This window comes from Alosa pseudoharengus, unplaced genomic scaffold (genome assembly GCF_046254945.1).
Source record: "Alosa pseudoharengus isolate Yale_2024_CS ecotype anadromous, Long Island Sound unplaced genomic scaffold, YU_APseudo_1.1 YU_APseudo_1.1_scf_9, whole genome shotgun sequence".
Lineage (NCBI taxonomy): Eukaryota > Metazoa > Chordata > Actinopteri > Clupeiformes > Clupeidae > Alosa > Alosa pseudoharengus.
In genome coordinates, this window is record NW_027468881.1 from 9,496,039 (window position 1) to 9,513,868 (window position 17,830).

The following is a 17,830-nucleotide window of genomic DNA, read 5'->3' on the forward strand; positions in this document are numbered from 1 at the left end:
TACTTCCGGAAACTCCTGTGGGCGGGACTGTGATGCTCTATAGAGCTGCACAGTCCCGCCCACAGCCAAAACGCGGTTAGGTGCCGGACGTAAGCTTCCCATTCATTTGTCCCATTGACGTTTGGAAAAATCCGTATCTAAAGAGTTTTACAGCATGTCTTAGGCTAACCAGCTACGGCATAACTCATAAGCATACAACATATCATTTCGAGTGAAAAAACGAAGAGAAAATCCAAAAAAAGTCAAAGGTACAAGACTGTGTACATATTTTCATTTCCGAGCGAAGGAACTACTCATCCCATAAACCACCGGGCCTCACTGAAAAATATATAAGCAGCACGAACCAGCGCGAAATATTTCATTTCCAACTGGCGACAGCAGCGAACCCTTTCCTCCAAACAGTGATATTTATATAGTGATTGTGCAGTTAATAGCAGTTATTTCAGGAGTAATCGTGTAAATAATAGTGTTTTGATATTGAATTTTATATTTATCATCGTGTATTTTATATCGTGTGTGTGAAAGCGGTTAACGTTAACGGCAGTGCTTCATAACTTTACCTGACTCATCCTATGCTGTCATCACTGCTCAGTCGGGCTGATGCATGGTCTGCTCTTGGACCACCATATTCAGTTTATTAATTTGCCGTGAATTATTACACAAAATGTTCATTAAATGCACGAAGTATTCCTAGGTTAATGATTAATATGAATCATACAGTATGAAGGCTACAGTAGCCTAGCTAATGTTAACTAGCACTGCTAGCAGCATTAACATTACAACCTCCCTGCTTAGCTAACTCACCACAACTTTGTAGGTCTTGTCCCTCATGCTGCTGACCCTTACAAAACCCACAAACTGACTCTCGGACACACAAGTCAATAATGTGACCCGATTTAAAGTGGCTTTCACCCCTTTGGACACTCACTAAAACATCATATTCATACCTGTGTTGCAGCATGTAGGCTAATGTTAGCTGCATTATGTAATGACAATGTCGGAAATGCTAAAGGTTAGCCTGTCGGCTAGTGCTAGCCTACCTGAAAAGTTTGAGTGTTTAAACTAACATTTACAGTGGTCTATTTGATAGTGTATTGGCCCTGACTAAGTTCGTGTGATGTATAAACCCCAATCCTTGTTGATACAAGTACCAATATTCGTCAAGAAAGTTTTTAATCACATTAAGATTTTCGCCATAGGCAGTAAAAAACTCCTCCATCTTTGTCAATATTTTTCCGCTGAGAAAGTTTCAAACTATGACCATAACTGCCTTTCCACCAATCAGAGGCATTACTGTGGGATTGTGGGATTGTTCAGGATTGTGGGTAATGAAGTACTTATCCAAGAGATCGCGAATAAAAGGTATTTATCTCAAAACAAGGTTAGTGCCCCACAAACTCTTGGTGTCTATAGGAGCATATACAATCGCTTAGTACAACCGTAGCTGGTTTTAAGTCTACCACGTGCAGTTAAGTTTTTATGGCTTACACCGCAATTGTCAATGGAGAAATTGCATTGACTTTTTACATCCCGCATCAGCTGTGGGCGGGACTGTGCAGCTCTATTAGACTATTTGATTTGTCGCCATGGTAACAAGGTCAAATGGAGGATCCAAGATGGCCAAATAGTGATCCCTTGGCTGGAAGAGGTAAGGTTCATTGATTATATTGAGAATAACTGCAACCAAGACAAAACAATAGGTTCAATAAACACAGGTTATATGACTTTATGGTGTTATATGGCTACTTTGCAGACACTGTACTATGGTAATCTTTTTGCACAATTCCCTGGAGGCGCCCAGAAAGCGTCTAGGAGCACGCCGGGCCAAACTCTTCTGCCTGGTGTTCTTGGTGTTATCTGCTCCCTCCTGTGTCTTCTGAAGCTGTTCCTTTATTAGATTGGGCTCTGGAGGCTGGATTATGGGCAAGAGGGCTGTGCAGGGCATTGCCTTGTAAACTCTTAGCTGCAGAAGTGACAAAAAAGGAGTATTATAGCAGTTAGTTTGACTCACAAAACATAGAGAGAGAGAGAGAGTATAAGTAGTAGTAGTTTAACTCTTTTGATCCCGCGAGGGAAATTTGGTCTCTGCATTTATCCCACACTCAGCACACAGTGTACACACAGTGAGGTGAAGCACACACTAATCCTGGCACAGTGAGCTGCCTGCAACCACAGTGGCACTCGGGGAGCAGTGAGGGGTTAGGTGCCTTGCTCAAGGGCACTTCAGCTGTGCCTACTGGTCGGGGTTCGAACCGGCAACCCTCTGGTTACAAGTCCGAAGCGCTAGACCAGGGGTTCTCAAAGTTTTAATTGGTGAGGGCCAATTCAAGAACCCAACATTGAACTGAGGGCTGCTAATGGGGCGGGGGGAAAAAAGGAAAAAAAAAACTTGGAAAAAAAATCCCATTTCTAATCATTTTAATGACCAGGTTGCATCTCTACAGTTTATATGTATTGCATTAAACACATTTTAATTCATAACTGAGGCTAAACCTGCCAAAACTTGTGAAAAAATTGCAATGCACACACAATCCCTGGGGTTCTCTACCCTCAACAGACAAATTTGGGATATAACAGTTCTGGTTACAGTCCATTTCAAGTACAACCTTATTTAGAACAAACAGTCTCAGTGTGCCTTGCTTCTTATCAGCATAGGCCTTATTCAGGAGCAATTCCAGCTACCAAAGCACCACAGGAAAACCCGACGGCCACTAAACACCACTAAACAGAGATTCATTCTTTTCAAAGCACACAGTACAGTTGTAACAGTTTTACAGATGTTATCGCGGGCCGCCAGAAATGTTTCAGCGGGCCGCACTTTGAGAACCTATGCGCTAGACAGTAGGCCACGGCTGCCCACAAGAATTTGTTTGCACCCAGTCAGAGAGAGAGAGAGAGAGAATGTGTATGCTGCCCGTATGTGTGTGTGTGAGTCAGAACAACACTACCACTATGAATGGTGACAGCTCTGAACTACAGTATACCTGCTCACGGCTGCTGAAGGAAGATTGTAGATCAGGGGGGCAGGTGGGCAAATGATGCCTGATTTTCTGTCTGTAAGTCTCGCCAAGAATGGAGCTCTTCTGCAAAATAAAAAAATAATAATAAAAAAATACTGTTCTACTGGTCTGACCCAAAGACAGAAATGTTTGTCAACAGAATTCCGTCATTTTTAGCCATTACATCTACACTAGTACATTAGAGTAACCTAAAACATAGAGATCTCACAGTCACTCAAAAATTCATGTCTATGCTCCCTGGCCAATTAAATAAGTGCTGTAGTATAGCCCCCAGGGGAAATTGGTTGTGTGTTCTGAGTAAATTGATGTCAATAAATGTACTGATTGTGCACAAAAAATCAACTAATAGAATTGCTTTAGCAAAATAATATATACAACTCATGTTTCTCACAGAATGACTGTACATGTGAACTGAAACAGCTGCTTTGTCATTTAGAGTGCTTGCGCTTCCATTTCAATTGCTCACATCTACTACCAAACATCATATCTCTGTGTTCCTGAATGGAGACATGTACCAACCTGCTTGCCCTTCATGGCCCACTTCTCCCAGGTCTGTTCGATCTGCTCGTCAGTGTACTTGGCGATGCGCGGGTCAGTGGCCACCAGCTCTTGCAGGTTATCTGCCGCACTGGACATGGATGCCTGCTGCCGTTGTACAGTGAGAGCGTGCAAAATCCGCCTGGCACAACTACAGACGGGATTGAAAGGAAAATGAGAGATGGCTAAATCAACAAAGATTAGGGGTTATATTTGGCACCATAAGTGGGAATGGGATAACAAGACACAGAGTCACCTTTTGCATTTTCTTTGTTTCAGTAATCTTTCTCATCCAAACTTACTTCCAGTGTGGTCTCCTGCCCTGGTTGAGCACCTTCAGTGTCTGAGAGGACCCTACCCTGCGCAGATCTAGGGGCAGATCCCAGGGGAAAGCATTCGGATCTCCCATGCGCCACGGTGCCTGGCCAAACGTACCTGAAAGGCATCCACCACTACAGTTCAGATTACCATGGGCTCATTCTTTTAATACACATTCAGGTAGTTTCTCAGTGAAAAACACTATCGATTGATATGGTGTAAAACAATACTGTAAACTAAATATATTCGCAATGTGCATGTCAGAGTTTTTTCTTGTCAGAAACACACACCCACATAGCCTCCAGCGATGGTCCACACACGCACGTTACAGTCAAGGCTTGCCGTGACGATGAGACAGAATCGCTCCACATACTCTAGGCTGACAATGCTCTTCACGTGACAGCGCCAGGAGCTCAGCAGAGGAGGTGGGATCAGGGACACGGTCCATCCATCAATCACCTGCTGTGGTGAAAATGCAAATGTGTTAATGCAAAAGCACACAAATATTTTAGATACGGAAAGTAACAGACCAAAAAAATAGACGAGACGATATGACTATACCACATGAGATAGAGAGGTAGCTATTTAAGAAAGCTCTGACTATCAACAGAATGGTCATTCAAATGAAGTACGTTTAGTACTGATCTTTAAAGCACCCTCGCACTCCCACTGCCCCATCTCCCAGCCTTACCTTTGAGGCATCCTGTGTCACTATCCTCCGTGGCCCCTCCAGGTTGCAGTACTTGGGGATAAGACTGGGTAGGTTGATGTCTCCTGGCTGTTGGCACAGGCTCTCCTGCCCTCCTTGCATGCAGTAGCAGTACTTCCCAATGTTCCACAGCTGGGGACAGGAAGAGAGCATAAGGGTCCCCAGTGGAGGACAAGACTTGTTTTTTTTTTTTTTTTTTTTAGTAACTTTACCAAGATTGACTACACACTTAGAATTATGAAAATAATATCACTGCCCAAACATAAAAAAATCATTACCAGCCTGGTAGTTGTCTTGTATGTAGGTGAGAAGTAAACTGTCAAATGCAAATATCCATGAAGTGATATGCATATGCTTTACATGTGACCCCCAACTGAGGAATCATCTTCCCAAACACCATCCTACACACATGAAAATCCACCATCCCACAGACATAGTATCTGTCTAAGCTCTTTAAGCAGTCTAAGCTCTCTGATCTCAGACTTCCAGACTAGCTCACCATGATGTATCCCTGACTGTCCCCAGTAAGCAGCATCTGGTTGTGCAAATCAGTGGACATGGAGCTGATGGACGTGCTGTCTCCGTGCACGGCTTTAAACTTGCCCAGCAGCCCCCCCTGGTGGTGAATGGACCAGGCGTAGATATAGCCATCAGCAGCACTGGTCAACAAGATGGCAGTGTCAGGACTCCTCTCACGTGTGCCCAAGAAGAGAGCCTGATGAGTAGGGGACACATCAGCTAGAGGTGGTTGAAGACAACACTGCTGTTTCAAGAGTTACATTTAGATGAAGCAAGCAAATCAGCAGGAGTGTGTGTGTGTGTGTGTGTGTGTGTGTGTGTGTGTGTGTGTGTGTGTCTCATTCAGACTGAATAAGTGAACATGAGACCTTCTCCACAGCAAGCCGAGGTCTCTCCAGCTCCTCCGCACCGATGGGTGCAGGTTTAGCTTTCTTCTCCTTTGATTTTGGTCTTGCTGAGTTAGAGGACATGTTATTCTCCACATCCTCTTTGATTTCCTGTTAGTTACAAATACAAGTGTAGTTGAAGTAAAACATCCGTTATAGTCCTTAGAGAACTTATTATGTAGGCAAGGGATTTTTTATGAAAGAAAGATTGTAAGTAAATCTTCTGACAGGCAAAGATATCACACTGAAGGACCAAAGTGAACACTTTATATCAATGTTAACTTTGCTAACATTTAAACTTTAACTTTTAGCAGATAAGGCATACACATTAGGCATAAATGAGGGTTGAAAGACTCAGGATATGAGTATGACATCTACACATGAGGGCCTGGGTCATCTCATCACTGACTTGTGTGACCTCAGTCTGTTTGCTGCTTGTCCAATTTGCCTGGGGAGACGAGGTGTGGGAATGAGTCTCATTGTGGCCCTCAGGACCTTCTGTTTCATCCTCATCTTCATCAGACGTCCTGCTCAGTACTGATGAGCAGGACTCTGAGTCCTTACAGGCCTCAAGGCTCTGGCTCAGCTCAATCACCTGCAGACACAGTGGCAGAGAACTGAAGCCAGATCCAAGGAAGACAGAGGTTGTAGAACCTGCAGCTCAATCTGTATTAATCCCACACAGATCAAGTGGTCATTACACACAGTCAATGGATACTTTTGTTGTCCTGTAAAGGATCTGGTCACAAATGTCTGCTGTAAAATGTAATCTATTGTAAGTATTTTTAAAATAATATATCAATGGTATGGGCAGGGAAAAGAGGCAGTTGGTGAGTTAAAAATGGCGCCTGGAATCAGTGTTGACTGCTCACCCGATTTGGCATGAGTGGTCGAGGGCTCTCAAAGGCATTGAACCGAAAGAAGGCTCGGCCCGAGTCAATGTTCCACACGATGATGTCACCACTGTAGGAGGCAGTGACCAGCATCTTGTTGCCGTGGGCGTGCATGGAGAAGATGTCCTCAGTGTGATACTGGTTCCACACGCGGCACTCCATCTCCATGTCCTCTTTCACATCTCTGAAGAAGGTGATCATTCATTAGAGCTGTTTCCCTATGTGAACAATATCTTACACCCAAGAAGTGAATTAGGTTACAACTTTTCACTCCCCTATCCCCCTCTTACTAAGTTTCGTTTGTATCAGATCAGCCCAAACCATAATGTGGTTGTATGACACTGTTTTTAACCCAAGAGGGGTTCTAAAAGCTAAAGATTAGTAAGAGTGCCCCATATGTCAAAAGGGTATACACTAATTAGCAACATCTTGTCCTATTATAGTATTTTTAACAGATAGTTAGCAGTGAAGGAAATGATGGTTTTATCTGAAATATGATAGTGTGAAATATTTTACCAGGACTTTTTAAAGGAGGCAGAAAGAACACATTTACTCACAAATACCACATGACTTTCTTGCTCCACCCAGACACATAGATCCTTTGGTTTATGTATAGGATCCCTGTCACCTGGGATGATCATAAGAGAGACCAGGCACATTGTAAAACTAAATTGTCCATAATATCCAACTACATTACTGCGTTTCTATTGTTAGTAGAAATGTATTTTAATTTATAAATATCACATTTGAACAAGTGGTATTGTTTTTCAAACAGCAACATTCTGTTTATGTTTCTTGAAATAATGATTAATGATGTTATGATACAGTAATTGATTATTGAATGAATGATGTCCAATGTTTCACAGGTGAGAGTAGTCATATAGATTTTTAAGGTGTGGTGATGCTTCCAGGCAGTTCATAGTATGATTAGTTTCAAGGGAAACATGAGAAAATGTTGTTAATTACAGACACTAAAAACACACACAAAAAACATGCATAAATTGTGAATGATAGCCATAATGAAATATCTAAAAATGCCAGAGAAATACAACACAATAAATGAGAGCTGTGTTGGGAACAAAAAAATATCCACAAGTATTGATTTTAAGAATAGAAAATCTCCTCCATGACCAACAGAGTTTTTCAGTATACATAAAGAAGAAACTTGATATCAATAGAGATGGCTCCATGTTGTAGTGTGTGGGACTACTTGTGGTGTAGGACCTCATTTTCTTCCAGCAAAGGGAGTGTGAGCAACAGGGCTCCGTTGTTGAAGTTCCACAGACGGATCATTCCGTCTTTAGATCCGGTGATGAGGCGTCTCTTGGGCCCATCAAACGACATGGCGGTCACCTCCACAGCTTTTTCTGGGGATGTCTGGAACTGCATAACCTTGTCACCGGTCAGGATATCCCACACACTAACCACACCATTATGACACCCGCTCACCACCTACACAGACAGAAGAAGGGGTCAGTGGTTATTACCTGTAATCTAATGTAATCATACATGTAATCACCTCTATACAGTGAGTTAGAAAACAGTCTGAGTTTATACAACCTTTTTTAAATAAATAATTTCTGCTCTACCTCAGACATCAAACAAGGGTCAGAAAAATACCCCATCATCCTCAACTACTTCATGTGTCATGTCCATTACATTCCCCTAACCAAGAGACCAGTATCACTGCCACTTTTGATGATGATTCATCATTACCCTGGATTACTGAAATTCTGTTGCACTTGTGAAACATCTTATGGGCCACATTATTAGAGGCTCTGACCTGTTTGAAGTTGCAGTTGTAAAGCGCAGTACATAGAGAATTCTCATGGGACGTCTTCAACTTATCAAGACTGTCCATGTCATCAACCACTCCATGAAGAACCCCTATCTGTGTGAAGCCATGAAGACACATTTACATTTATTAATTTATCCAAGGTGACTTACAAAAAGGAGGAATAAAATTCAAGCTATAACACTTAGGTAGCAATTAATACCACATCAATCAATACAATAGGCTACCTATCTACTGAGTATACTCTGCATCTATTTGAACAATACACAGGTTTCCAGTTTACCAACAAAACTAGATTCGCACACAGCCGTGGGGCAGAAGACGCTTGATGTCCGTCCACAACGTTATAAACATAACCTAAATAGTCGGCTGCTGTAAGCTACAATCGGAATTTTTTGTATACCCCTGTTGTCTCAATGATAATAACATCTCATTTCAGACTATATTTCAGAGTTTGAAGTTCATTTGCATTATTAATATAACATCGTATTTTGTCTTTTTTGGCATTCCGTTAGGGATACTGAACATATTGAACATTCTCTAACCATCATGATTTCGAATTGGTGCAGTTTTCAGCACAAAAACTAATTTTATTATTTTCATGGAGAGCACTGCTCTATGCTGTTCTATGGTGCTTTCTGCCTCTTAGTTGCGCACGCATGTTTTCGTGACGTTGCATAGAAATCCATGTATAGGTCCGCTTAATACACTAATGTGAGGTCCTATATTTTGTACACAAAAGAACCTGCTCAAGACACAGGTCATGCGACAACACATTGTCATAATGATTAGTAATGTCACGTTGCACTTTGACCCACCACAAAGGTGCCCATCACTAGCGTGTGTGTGTCCGGGTTGTAATGCATGCTGTAGATGGGGAACCGGCCCATGGGCATGTTCCTGGAGTGGATGTTTTGCAGGCAGGCACAGTCCTGCAGGTCCCACACACGAACATTCTGGGGACAGACAAAAAAGGAACAAAAAGAACATCAAGATCTGTGTGTGTGATCCGATGATCTATCAAATGATATTTCACAATTCCAAATAGAGGGGTAACAGCCTGCTTTTTACAGTGGACAAGCCTAAAAGCAAGAGTCACACAATTATTTGACATGGCAAAATGGAATAAGATCTTAATATCTTAAGGACCATCAGAACCTCTTCTTTGTTGATCATGTTTTTTCCCCCTCATCATTCTCATTATTCCTTAAGTGGCAACAGCTATTCTGATCAAAGATTTTAGAGTGCTTGAGAGAATGGAATAGAATGTACCATATGTAATCAGATGAAAATCATTCAAAAAGGTTTAAAAAAAAAAAAAAAAAAAAAAAACCTGACCATGTAAACCCACCTACAGACAGTTTTTTTGTCATTCGGAATAGCTGTTGCTGCTTTACATTTCCTTGAGAAGCTACAGCAGGCAACCGCAAACATGGTTGTTCAATCGGAATAAGAATGGGATACACCACCCTTTCAATCTGATTAAAATTCTAATTGGATCAGACCAAGGTGTTTAAATGTGTCATTTTTATTCCGATTGAGCCATTATTCCAATTCTAATCGGAATAAAAGTGTCCTCTACTGTGATGCAGTATGCAGTGAGTGAGTGGAAGTAATGCAGTGAAGTTATTGAGGTTTTTCCATTTTTAGGTATCCTTAGGACATTTAGTGAACATTTCTGGATGAAAACATTAAATTTAGGTAGTGGCAAATGTTTTATTGGCATATTTCTAAAATGGCCGCCAAAAGAGTCAGATGGACAATAACAATAGCCTATCTCTGCACCTAATGGGTCAATCTTGATGGTTTTGCTATCAAATCATAGATATTTTGGGATGCTGAGTCCATTTCTGGGGTGAATAAAGAGGTTGGGGGTCAAATTTATATTGTAATGGTCAAGGTGATGGTAATTTCGAGCCCAAAAATGAACAAAAAAATAATTATCTCAAATAACAGTGGTCAGAGTTTGTTATTCACTTGCTATCTATCTAGCATTAAGATGAAAAATAAATAATGTTGGTATAATTTGGAATCAGACCTTGTCTTTGGAGATGCTGATGATTTTGTTGATTTGGCCATTGACAGAGATAAAAGTGACCGCAGTGGAGTGACCCTTCATCTGGCTCGTGGCACAGTTGGTGACATAGGGATTCCACACCCTCACAATCCGGTCAAATCCTCCAGTCACTGCAGGAAAGGGACAGTTACATCTGGCAAAGCCACTCTACATATCCTCAATGCTAATTTACTGAATCACTTACTGTATGTTTATGTTCATGGTATTTGGCAGACACTTTTGTCCAAAGCAACTTACAGTATATGAAGACTACATTAGTTAAAATTAATAGTTATAAATAGAGCTGAAAAGCCTACATTAAGCATGATAATACTAGTAATAATAACAATACTATTAATAATCATAACAATATAAAATATCATCAATGAAAATAATATGTCCGAGACCATGTATGTGCCATGAGGATGAAAAGCGGTATGAAAAATGTGAAAAAGAATTTCCCTAAGGGGACAACTAATAAACTAACTAACTAACTAACTAATGAGTTCCCATATTATCAAAAACCATAATCATACAAATCAGAACTCTAAGTTCACTTACCTATGATGTTAAACTCTGCCGAGTAATCAAAACACAGTATCCCTTTCCTTAGCTGAAAGGCAGAGTTACTGAGAGGGAAAAAAACACAAGGAAGTACAACTAAGAGTGTGTCAATATCACATTTTAATGAACTTAACCTGATTTAAGTGTGCAGAAAGTGGCATTTAATAAAATGTCATAGTACATATCTCAATGGCAGTTCTTTGAAGCTACTATGTGTCACATAACAGTGTTGTGACTACTTCATTCAGGGCAGACAAGACTGTCTTTATGACAGAAACAAGAGACAACACATACAAGTCAACTATAGATTTGTGTCTTTATGTTTGTTGTACAAGCAACACACAATTGCACTGATTACAGGGGGCTGGTTAATGAGTGAGCTAGTCACAAGAACACCAATTCCACTGGGTGTTATGTGGCAGGTGGTGAGGGGAAGAGAAGGAGTGAGGAGACCTACTTGACTTTGGCCTTGTGTGAGTGGGGAATGCTGGTCAGCACCATGGCAGTTTGGTCGGACGTACAGCAGGTGGCAACAGCGTTCAGCTCCGGCAGGAAGCGGATCTGATGGCACCATGTGTTGTGCAAGGTCTAAGAGAGAGGAACAGAGAGAAAGAGAGAGAGAGAGAGAGATGTAAATGGGAAGTTGGAAGACAGTGAAAGCATTGTGCAGTAATTGTTGGGATATATAGAAGTGAAAGACAGTTATGGAGGCACACAAAGTCACAGGGAGACACAACCGTCTCTCTCTCTCTGCTTATCTGCCAACACATGTCCATAAAATACACGTATAATTCTCACAGAAGAGATGAAATGCACTGCTGAGGAACTTTCATTCAAGAATAATAGAATGAACCTCATTTACAGAAAGACCGGTAGCTCCCTCACCACTTTAAAGCACAGGTAATAATTGGAGGTGTTCTTAAGAAGTGCTGGGACAGCCAGGCGAGTTCTGCCCCCTAAAATAATCAAGAACACAAGAAACACATTTACAGTTGTATGGAGAGTTTTATACACAAACATATGCTTACATAAGCAAATATACACATATACATACACAAATGAATGCTTACTTACAACATATAGCAAGTACCTGGTTTTATAGATTTAATGGCACTGCTATTGAAAAGCCCATTTTGTACCACATTGTGTGAGATAAACACAGAGATGGCGCCATCCACATCTCCTGCGCAGAACACCCCTTTGGTTCCATCGGACCTGAAGGGCAGACATGACCCAAGACAACAATGAAAGATGGCACACTGTCCACTACAGCCCCAAGGGTTTGAGCTAGAATAAGGCAGAAATCCTCAGCAATTATTTTTCTACATGGGAGATGGAATTCACAGTACAATGTAATACTGTATTACTGTGATGCTCTAAAGACACCATTCCACTTTTTTGGAACCACACAACCTACCAGTAGTCCATGACCGCCACGTATCCCTCTAGGCCAGTGAGTGAGAACACAAGGTCACATTTGTTGGCGCTGATGTCAAAGAATTCTGAAAAACACACACACACACACACACACACAGAATTATGAGGGTTCTTCAAATCATGCTCCAGAGCCCCCTGGCTAAATACTTCATGCAAATGCAAACGATGCATACGGTCAGTTGCACACACACCCACGTCTCGTCCAGTGGTGGCCAGGGCCAGTAGATTCAAGTTGCTGAGGCAGATCATGTCAGTCACCCAGATCTGCTGGGGATGAGAAGTAAGCTGGGTGTGCTTCAGTTGGTCCAACTGAAAGAAACAGAGAGAGAGAGAGAGATTTAGTCTTTCCCATGTTTCATACAGTACTCAAACGTTGCGTTAGTAAGAAGTTGCCTGGGAGCTTTAACAACAGTGTGCAGGTCTCTATCCTTCATTTAACTCATACAGTTCACAACAAATGCATTTCCAGAAAAATCCATCAAAAAACTACAATTTAGCACACAGAAGCTCACAGAAGTCACACACACACTCAAAATATGACTATACACTTTCCTCCTCTGTTATAATGCACCATTTTACAATTACTGTACATTACATTACATTACATTACATTTGGCTGACGCATTTTTAACCAAAGCGACTAACAACATGGTAACAGTTAAGTTTTAAAACAATTCTCTCAACAATTTTAGGACAATTTAAAAAAGGTAGAGTACAGTAAGAATAAGTGCATCAGTGAGTGCTGTTTTTAAACAGTTGAGTGTTAGTTCAAGACAGCTGGTAAGTGCTAGGATCAGCAAGACTTGTTGTAAGTGGTGCCCGACTATTCTATTTGACTCAATAACATTTGTTTGAATAGGAGTGCCACTTAAATTAATTTGATCACATACATTCAATTGGGCAGCTTAGATCAAAGGATGCGATCTTAAATTGTTGATTCAGTGGAGCTTAATGTGTTTATGCAGCTGATGCCCATGTGCCAGCCGCACTCCGCCACTGATCTCTGAACAGCTAAGAGACCAGACAATCGTAGCCTTTGGCAGCCTGCTAGTGGCAAAATGACAGTGGGGAGCAGTAGCAGCAACGAGCGCAGCCCCGTCCGTCACAAGCGTCCTGCCGGAACAGCTGTCACAGCGGCCTGTGCTTGTCCAGCGGCCGCACACTGTCCCCTGCAGCTTAGTTAGCGTAGCGTGGCGCTAGCAGTGGTGACTTATCTATATGGCAGATGCCCTAATCCACCCAGGCACTGGGGCATCAGCGCTTAAAAAAACAGGTGACTGTCGGGCAAGGATGGGGTGGGAGGGGATGCAGCATCGTGAGGTGAACGCTGAGAGAAGCTGAGCATTTGGATTGATATAGTGTTTCAAACTGGTTTTACTGGGAGCCATTCAGTAGTGTCTTCCTCTAAGTGGGTCACAAACATCTTCTTTTGGACTGTTATATATGACACAGACATAAAAATAGGCAAAATTACAGACACACAACCAGACACACACATAGGGGACTGACATTGATGGTGCGGGTGAGCTTGAAGCGCTCGCTCCAGTAGTTGAGAATGCCATCACGGCTTACAGTCAGGTAGCGGCCCAGCTGCATGCGGGTCTTTGGCGCATTACCGCCCTTCTTGTCGGCCTGCAGGGACTGAAACGGATGAAACTGGATCCGCACAATGGGCTCACAATGGGCTCTGCGGACAAACACAAACATCAAAAGACTACAAACAGCTTACAGTGGGCACTGAGGATGCACATATCTACAAATACACAGCTTACAGTGGGCACTGAGGATGCACATATCTACAAATACACAGCTTACAGTGGGCACTGAGGATGTACATATCTACAAATACACAGCTTACAGTGGGCCCTGAGGATGCACATATCTACAAATACACAGCTTACAGTGGGCCCTGAGGATGCACATATCTACAAATACACAGCTTACAGTGGGCCCTGAGGATGCACATATCTACAAATACACAGCTTACAGTGGGCCCTGAGGATGCACACAAAAACAAATAATTACTCAAAAGATCTAATTTCACAGCCATGTTGACACGTAATGTGCTGTGTGTATTTCAGTGTGTCCAAATGTTCCTGTGGTGAGAGACTCTGCCCAGAGGGTCACGTGCTGCTGGTGCCGAGATCTGATCTGTATTCACAGCGCGTCCTGCCTCAGACAGACAGCTTCCTCAAAACGCTAACTGCAGTCTGCAGCCGCTACTGAGCCATTAAGTGCACAGTCAGGGTATGTGTCATCTTTGGCTGGGAAGGACTGTGGTGTTATACACGCGCGCACACACACGTCTACATACAGACAGGTCACAGCCATGGAAAATGAGGGCAGTGAATCATTATCACTGACAAAGAGAGCAAAGCGTCTGTGACACATATGGACAAAAGCGAACAGATATCTCTTTGTACAAAACAGAAATATCCTCAGGAACCTCATACACATGGTAGCATTCAGATATAGCTGAAGTGTGACTAAAGAGGTATGGATTCAGATGATAGTTTAAAAACGATTCATATCAAGGATAGGATAGGATAGGCAAGGATAATTTATTTACTCTAAACAGGAAGTAAAACTGAAGAGGGAAGTGAATTTAAGATTAAAGCAAAAACAGGATCAGAGAGGGGAGTCAGAAAGAGTGGAAGTTATTAATGACGGAGAGAGACAGAGGGGAGACGGCTAGGGTAATGAGTCTGCGACCAGGAAATCCATAAAGCCTATCTCATCTCTCCAGGCAAGAACCTACAGGTCTCCAGACAAGGATAACGATGAGAGAACTCCGCCTGCCATTCTCTCTTCCCCACCCTATATCATTCTGTCCAGCCATCCACCATTCTACCATGTCTCTCCAGGCCTCCACTCTTCCCTGTTTCCTTTCAATGTATCTCTTCATCCGTGTGTTCAATAATATAAATCCCACATTATTATCAGCACGTCCAGCACAGCACCTCCCCAGCAGAAAGGACACTCACACAGGGACCACCTTCAGAGGCTTGGGGAAGTAGAGGGGTCTGTTCTGCTTCTGTAGGGAGTCTTTCTCTCGGTACTCCAGCAACATGTAGTTCAGGTACTCATCCTAAGGTGACACAAAAGCACTGTTATCATGATTTTTAACTTGTTAAAAATACAAAGGCTGTTGCACTGCAATTATACAGCAACATTAACTGTTCAATATATTTTACTATACTAGACTTTATTGCCAAATATTGAATAGATGGTAGTCCATGTGTCTGATACTGATAAGCCATTTCAGCAAGTTTCAAAATCGCTGCACATTTTTGCAACTAAAGATAGAGAGACTACAGATTTTGTACCGGTAAATAAGAACTATATTGTATTGCTGAGAATAGTAACAGGGAAGCTAGTCTTTCTGTGTGATGAACAAATTAAAGTCTCATTAAAATTAGATGAGTGCCTGTAAGATCAGATAATCAACAATTGTACATCATTCTCTTAATAGATATGCTGTTATATCCTGCTGTTTGTCTGACTGATGCCTTTTCAAAGAAATGCTGGGGGTTTGCATTTCTTTACCAAGTGAATCCCTTCATTTCTTTTGGAAAACCCCCGCTCTCTTATCAGAGAGCCCAGTCTCTCTGATCTATGGCTCTGTCTAAGAAAGGGGGTGGGTGAAGGCATTAGCGCTGGCCTGTCATAAATAATGAATGTGGGGGGCAGCTGGCCATTTGACTCATTCTCTGCTCTCTGCGACCTGGGGGGTGGGTGCACGTGCCGATGTTCTATGACATGCATAGCCAAGCGTGGATACACCCCTAGCCCTCTCTCTCTCTCTCTCTCTCACACACATGCTGCCAATCACAAAGATTACATCTTTAATTCAACTTTGACTTTATTTACAACAAACAGGGAAGGAATAATTAACAGAAAGGGGGGGGGGGGGTTAGGTTATTCATAAGGTTATTTATTAAGGTCTGAATGTTACATTAACAACATAGCCATTGTTAACAGTGCAAAAAGGGGACTCAAAGGGGGACTGATATTTGAAACATATGGAACATTTTGGAAACGTATGAAAACAAGCCCACATATGAAAACAAGCCCGTATATGAAAGGAATAAACTCAGTGAGAGAGAGACAAGGAGAAAGAGAGCCTGCAGTGATATGTAAAATATGTGAGAACAGTTGATGTTATTGAAACAAGACACCCACCCAATCTACACTGCCATCACAGTTTGTGTCCACTTTCATGAAGATGATGTCCACGTCCTCATCCTCAACTTTACCCATGATCTTCTTCATTGCCTCTCGGAATTCCTCCATATCCAGACCTGATAGAATATAAACAATGCAACATGGATCGAAAGCAAGACACACCAGGAGAGGGATAGAAATAGCAAGAGAAAAAGCAAGGGCAAGGGAACGAGATGGAACCAATGGTCAGAAAATGGAAGATAATGAGAACCCTAAGGTTGTTAGACAGGTCTCATTATGCTCTCATTTTTTCTTTAGGCCCCTTTGTCTGAAAAAATGATATTAATTCAATATTTCAAAAAGAAAAAAGCACTGTGGTTTCTGGGGGACTATGACAGAATAAGAGCACTCGTATGTATGTATGTATGTCGTGGGGGTTTGACTGGCCTCCTCCTCCGTCTGTGTCGGCCTCATGGAACATGGCCTCAATGCGACGGAGGTGCTCGTTGTTGATCTGCTCCTCCACGCGGCCCTGACCCCGCTTCTCGCCCTCGTCCGATGACTCGCTGGCATGCTGCTGCGGAGGACAGAATGTGACAGGGAGGAGACAAGCGGCACCTAAATGTTTCGTCTCCGCAGTTCAATTCACGTCATGAGACACACCCACTTGCTAAGCATCCCCATCAGATAAGATAAAGTTTTTACAGTCAAAGTACCTGAGCTCCATTGTTTTTATGCCGAACTCCATCTGTTGAAGAACTGATATAAGACATGCAAAGTCAGTGGCAACAAGACATTTCCCTCAGCTGTAAATAATATACTTTATTGCCACACAACAACGTTGGTGGTAATTGTTGTTACAGAAAGTAGATCAATCCAATAAGGGAGAACAGAAAGAAAAACGAAATAAATAAAGTTGAAGTCAGTTTTGTAGTGTTGGTAATAAAGATAAGTCTAAGTGCCTAACAGCATGACAATGCATATTTATGGCTTGAGACAAAAGGCCTATGAATAATAAATGACTCACCAAGTCTCCGTGTTAGAGATGTCATTTATTGAAACACTTCCCATGATCTCTAAGGCCTCATATTACTGCCTTTGAAGGAATATGACAGGCTCAAAGTAGGATAGAATGAACCAATTCCGGAATGTTTTACACATAGATGAGGTCACTGAGGAAGATCATGGTTTGTGACAACTCAACTGGAAGTCATTGAACAGAGGAACATTCCATTTCTCCATTCTATTCCAGTTTTGAGAACCATGTTTCAGAACATGTTAGGAATGAGGAGGAATTATAGGAAACCTAAAAAATAATATTTTAACACATCTACCCTACATTTAAATTCGCCATTTGTTCAACAACTGACTCTGCATTTGCAAAACTCCCATTCAGCTTAGGGAAATCTGACTGTTTTTAAAGACAGATCAC

The 17,830-nt window shown here is 42.0% G+C and overlaps 1 protein-coding gene across 1 annotated transcript; it reads right to left on the minus strand.

Annotated features, from left to right (window-relative positions):
* Positions 1-1,695: 1,695 nt before the first annotated feature.
* Positions 1,696-17,076, minus strand: LOC143114958 (WD repeat-containing protein on Y chromosome-like). The gene is made up of 26 exons (XM_076276802.1): positions 17,062-17,076; positions 16,846-16,975; positions 16,417-16,535; positions 15,219-15,322; positions 13,744-13,921; positions 12,426-12,543; positions 12,215-12,299; positions 11,875-12,012; positions 11,683-11,746; positions 11,255-11,385; positions 10,795-10,862; positions 10,216-10,364; positions 8,996-9,133; positions 8,166-8,273; positions 7,607-7,834; positions 6,940-7,010; positions 6,362-6,566; positions 5,899-6,084; positions 5,472-5,600; positions 5,084-5,299; positions 4,567-4,716; positions 4,166-4,334; positions 3,860-3,992; positions 3,540-3,708; positions 2,985-3,083; positions 1,696-1,963 (listed from the first exon to the last, which is right to left on the minus strand). Exons 1-26 carry the CDS (start codon positions 17,074-17,076, stop codon positions 1,727-1,729), a joined length of 3,537 nt encoding a protein of 1,178 aa, XP_076132917.1. The 3' UTR covers positions 1,696-1,726.
* Between the last annotated feature and the right edge of the window lie 754 nt (positions 17,077-17,830).

Bases quoted from the DNA above. Each gene is read 5' to 3' on its own strand.
- LOC143114958 (XM_076276802.1), bottom strand. The intron at 12,013-12,214 runs GTAGGTTGTGTG...TCTGCCCTTCAG, and splicing joins GTGGCGGTCATGGACTACTG to GTCCGATGGAACCAAAGGGG. The intron at 9,134-10,215 runs GTCTGATTCCAA...GTCTGTCCCCAG, and splicing joins TCAGCATCTCCAAAGACAAG to AATGTTCGTGTGTGGGACCT.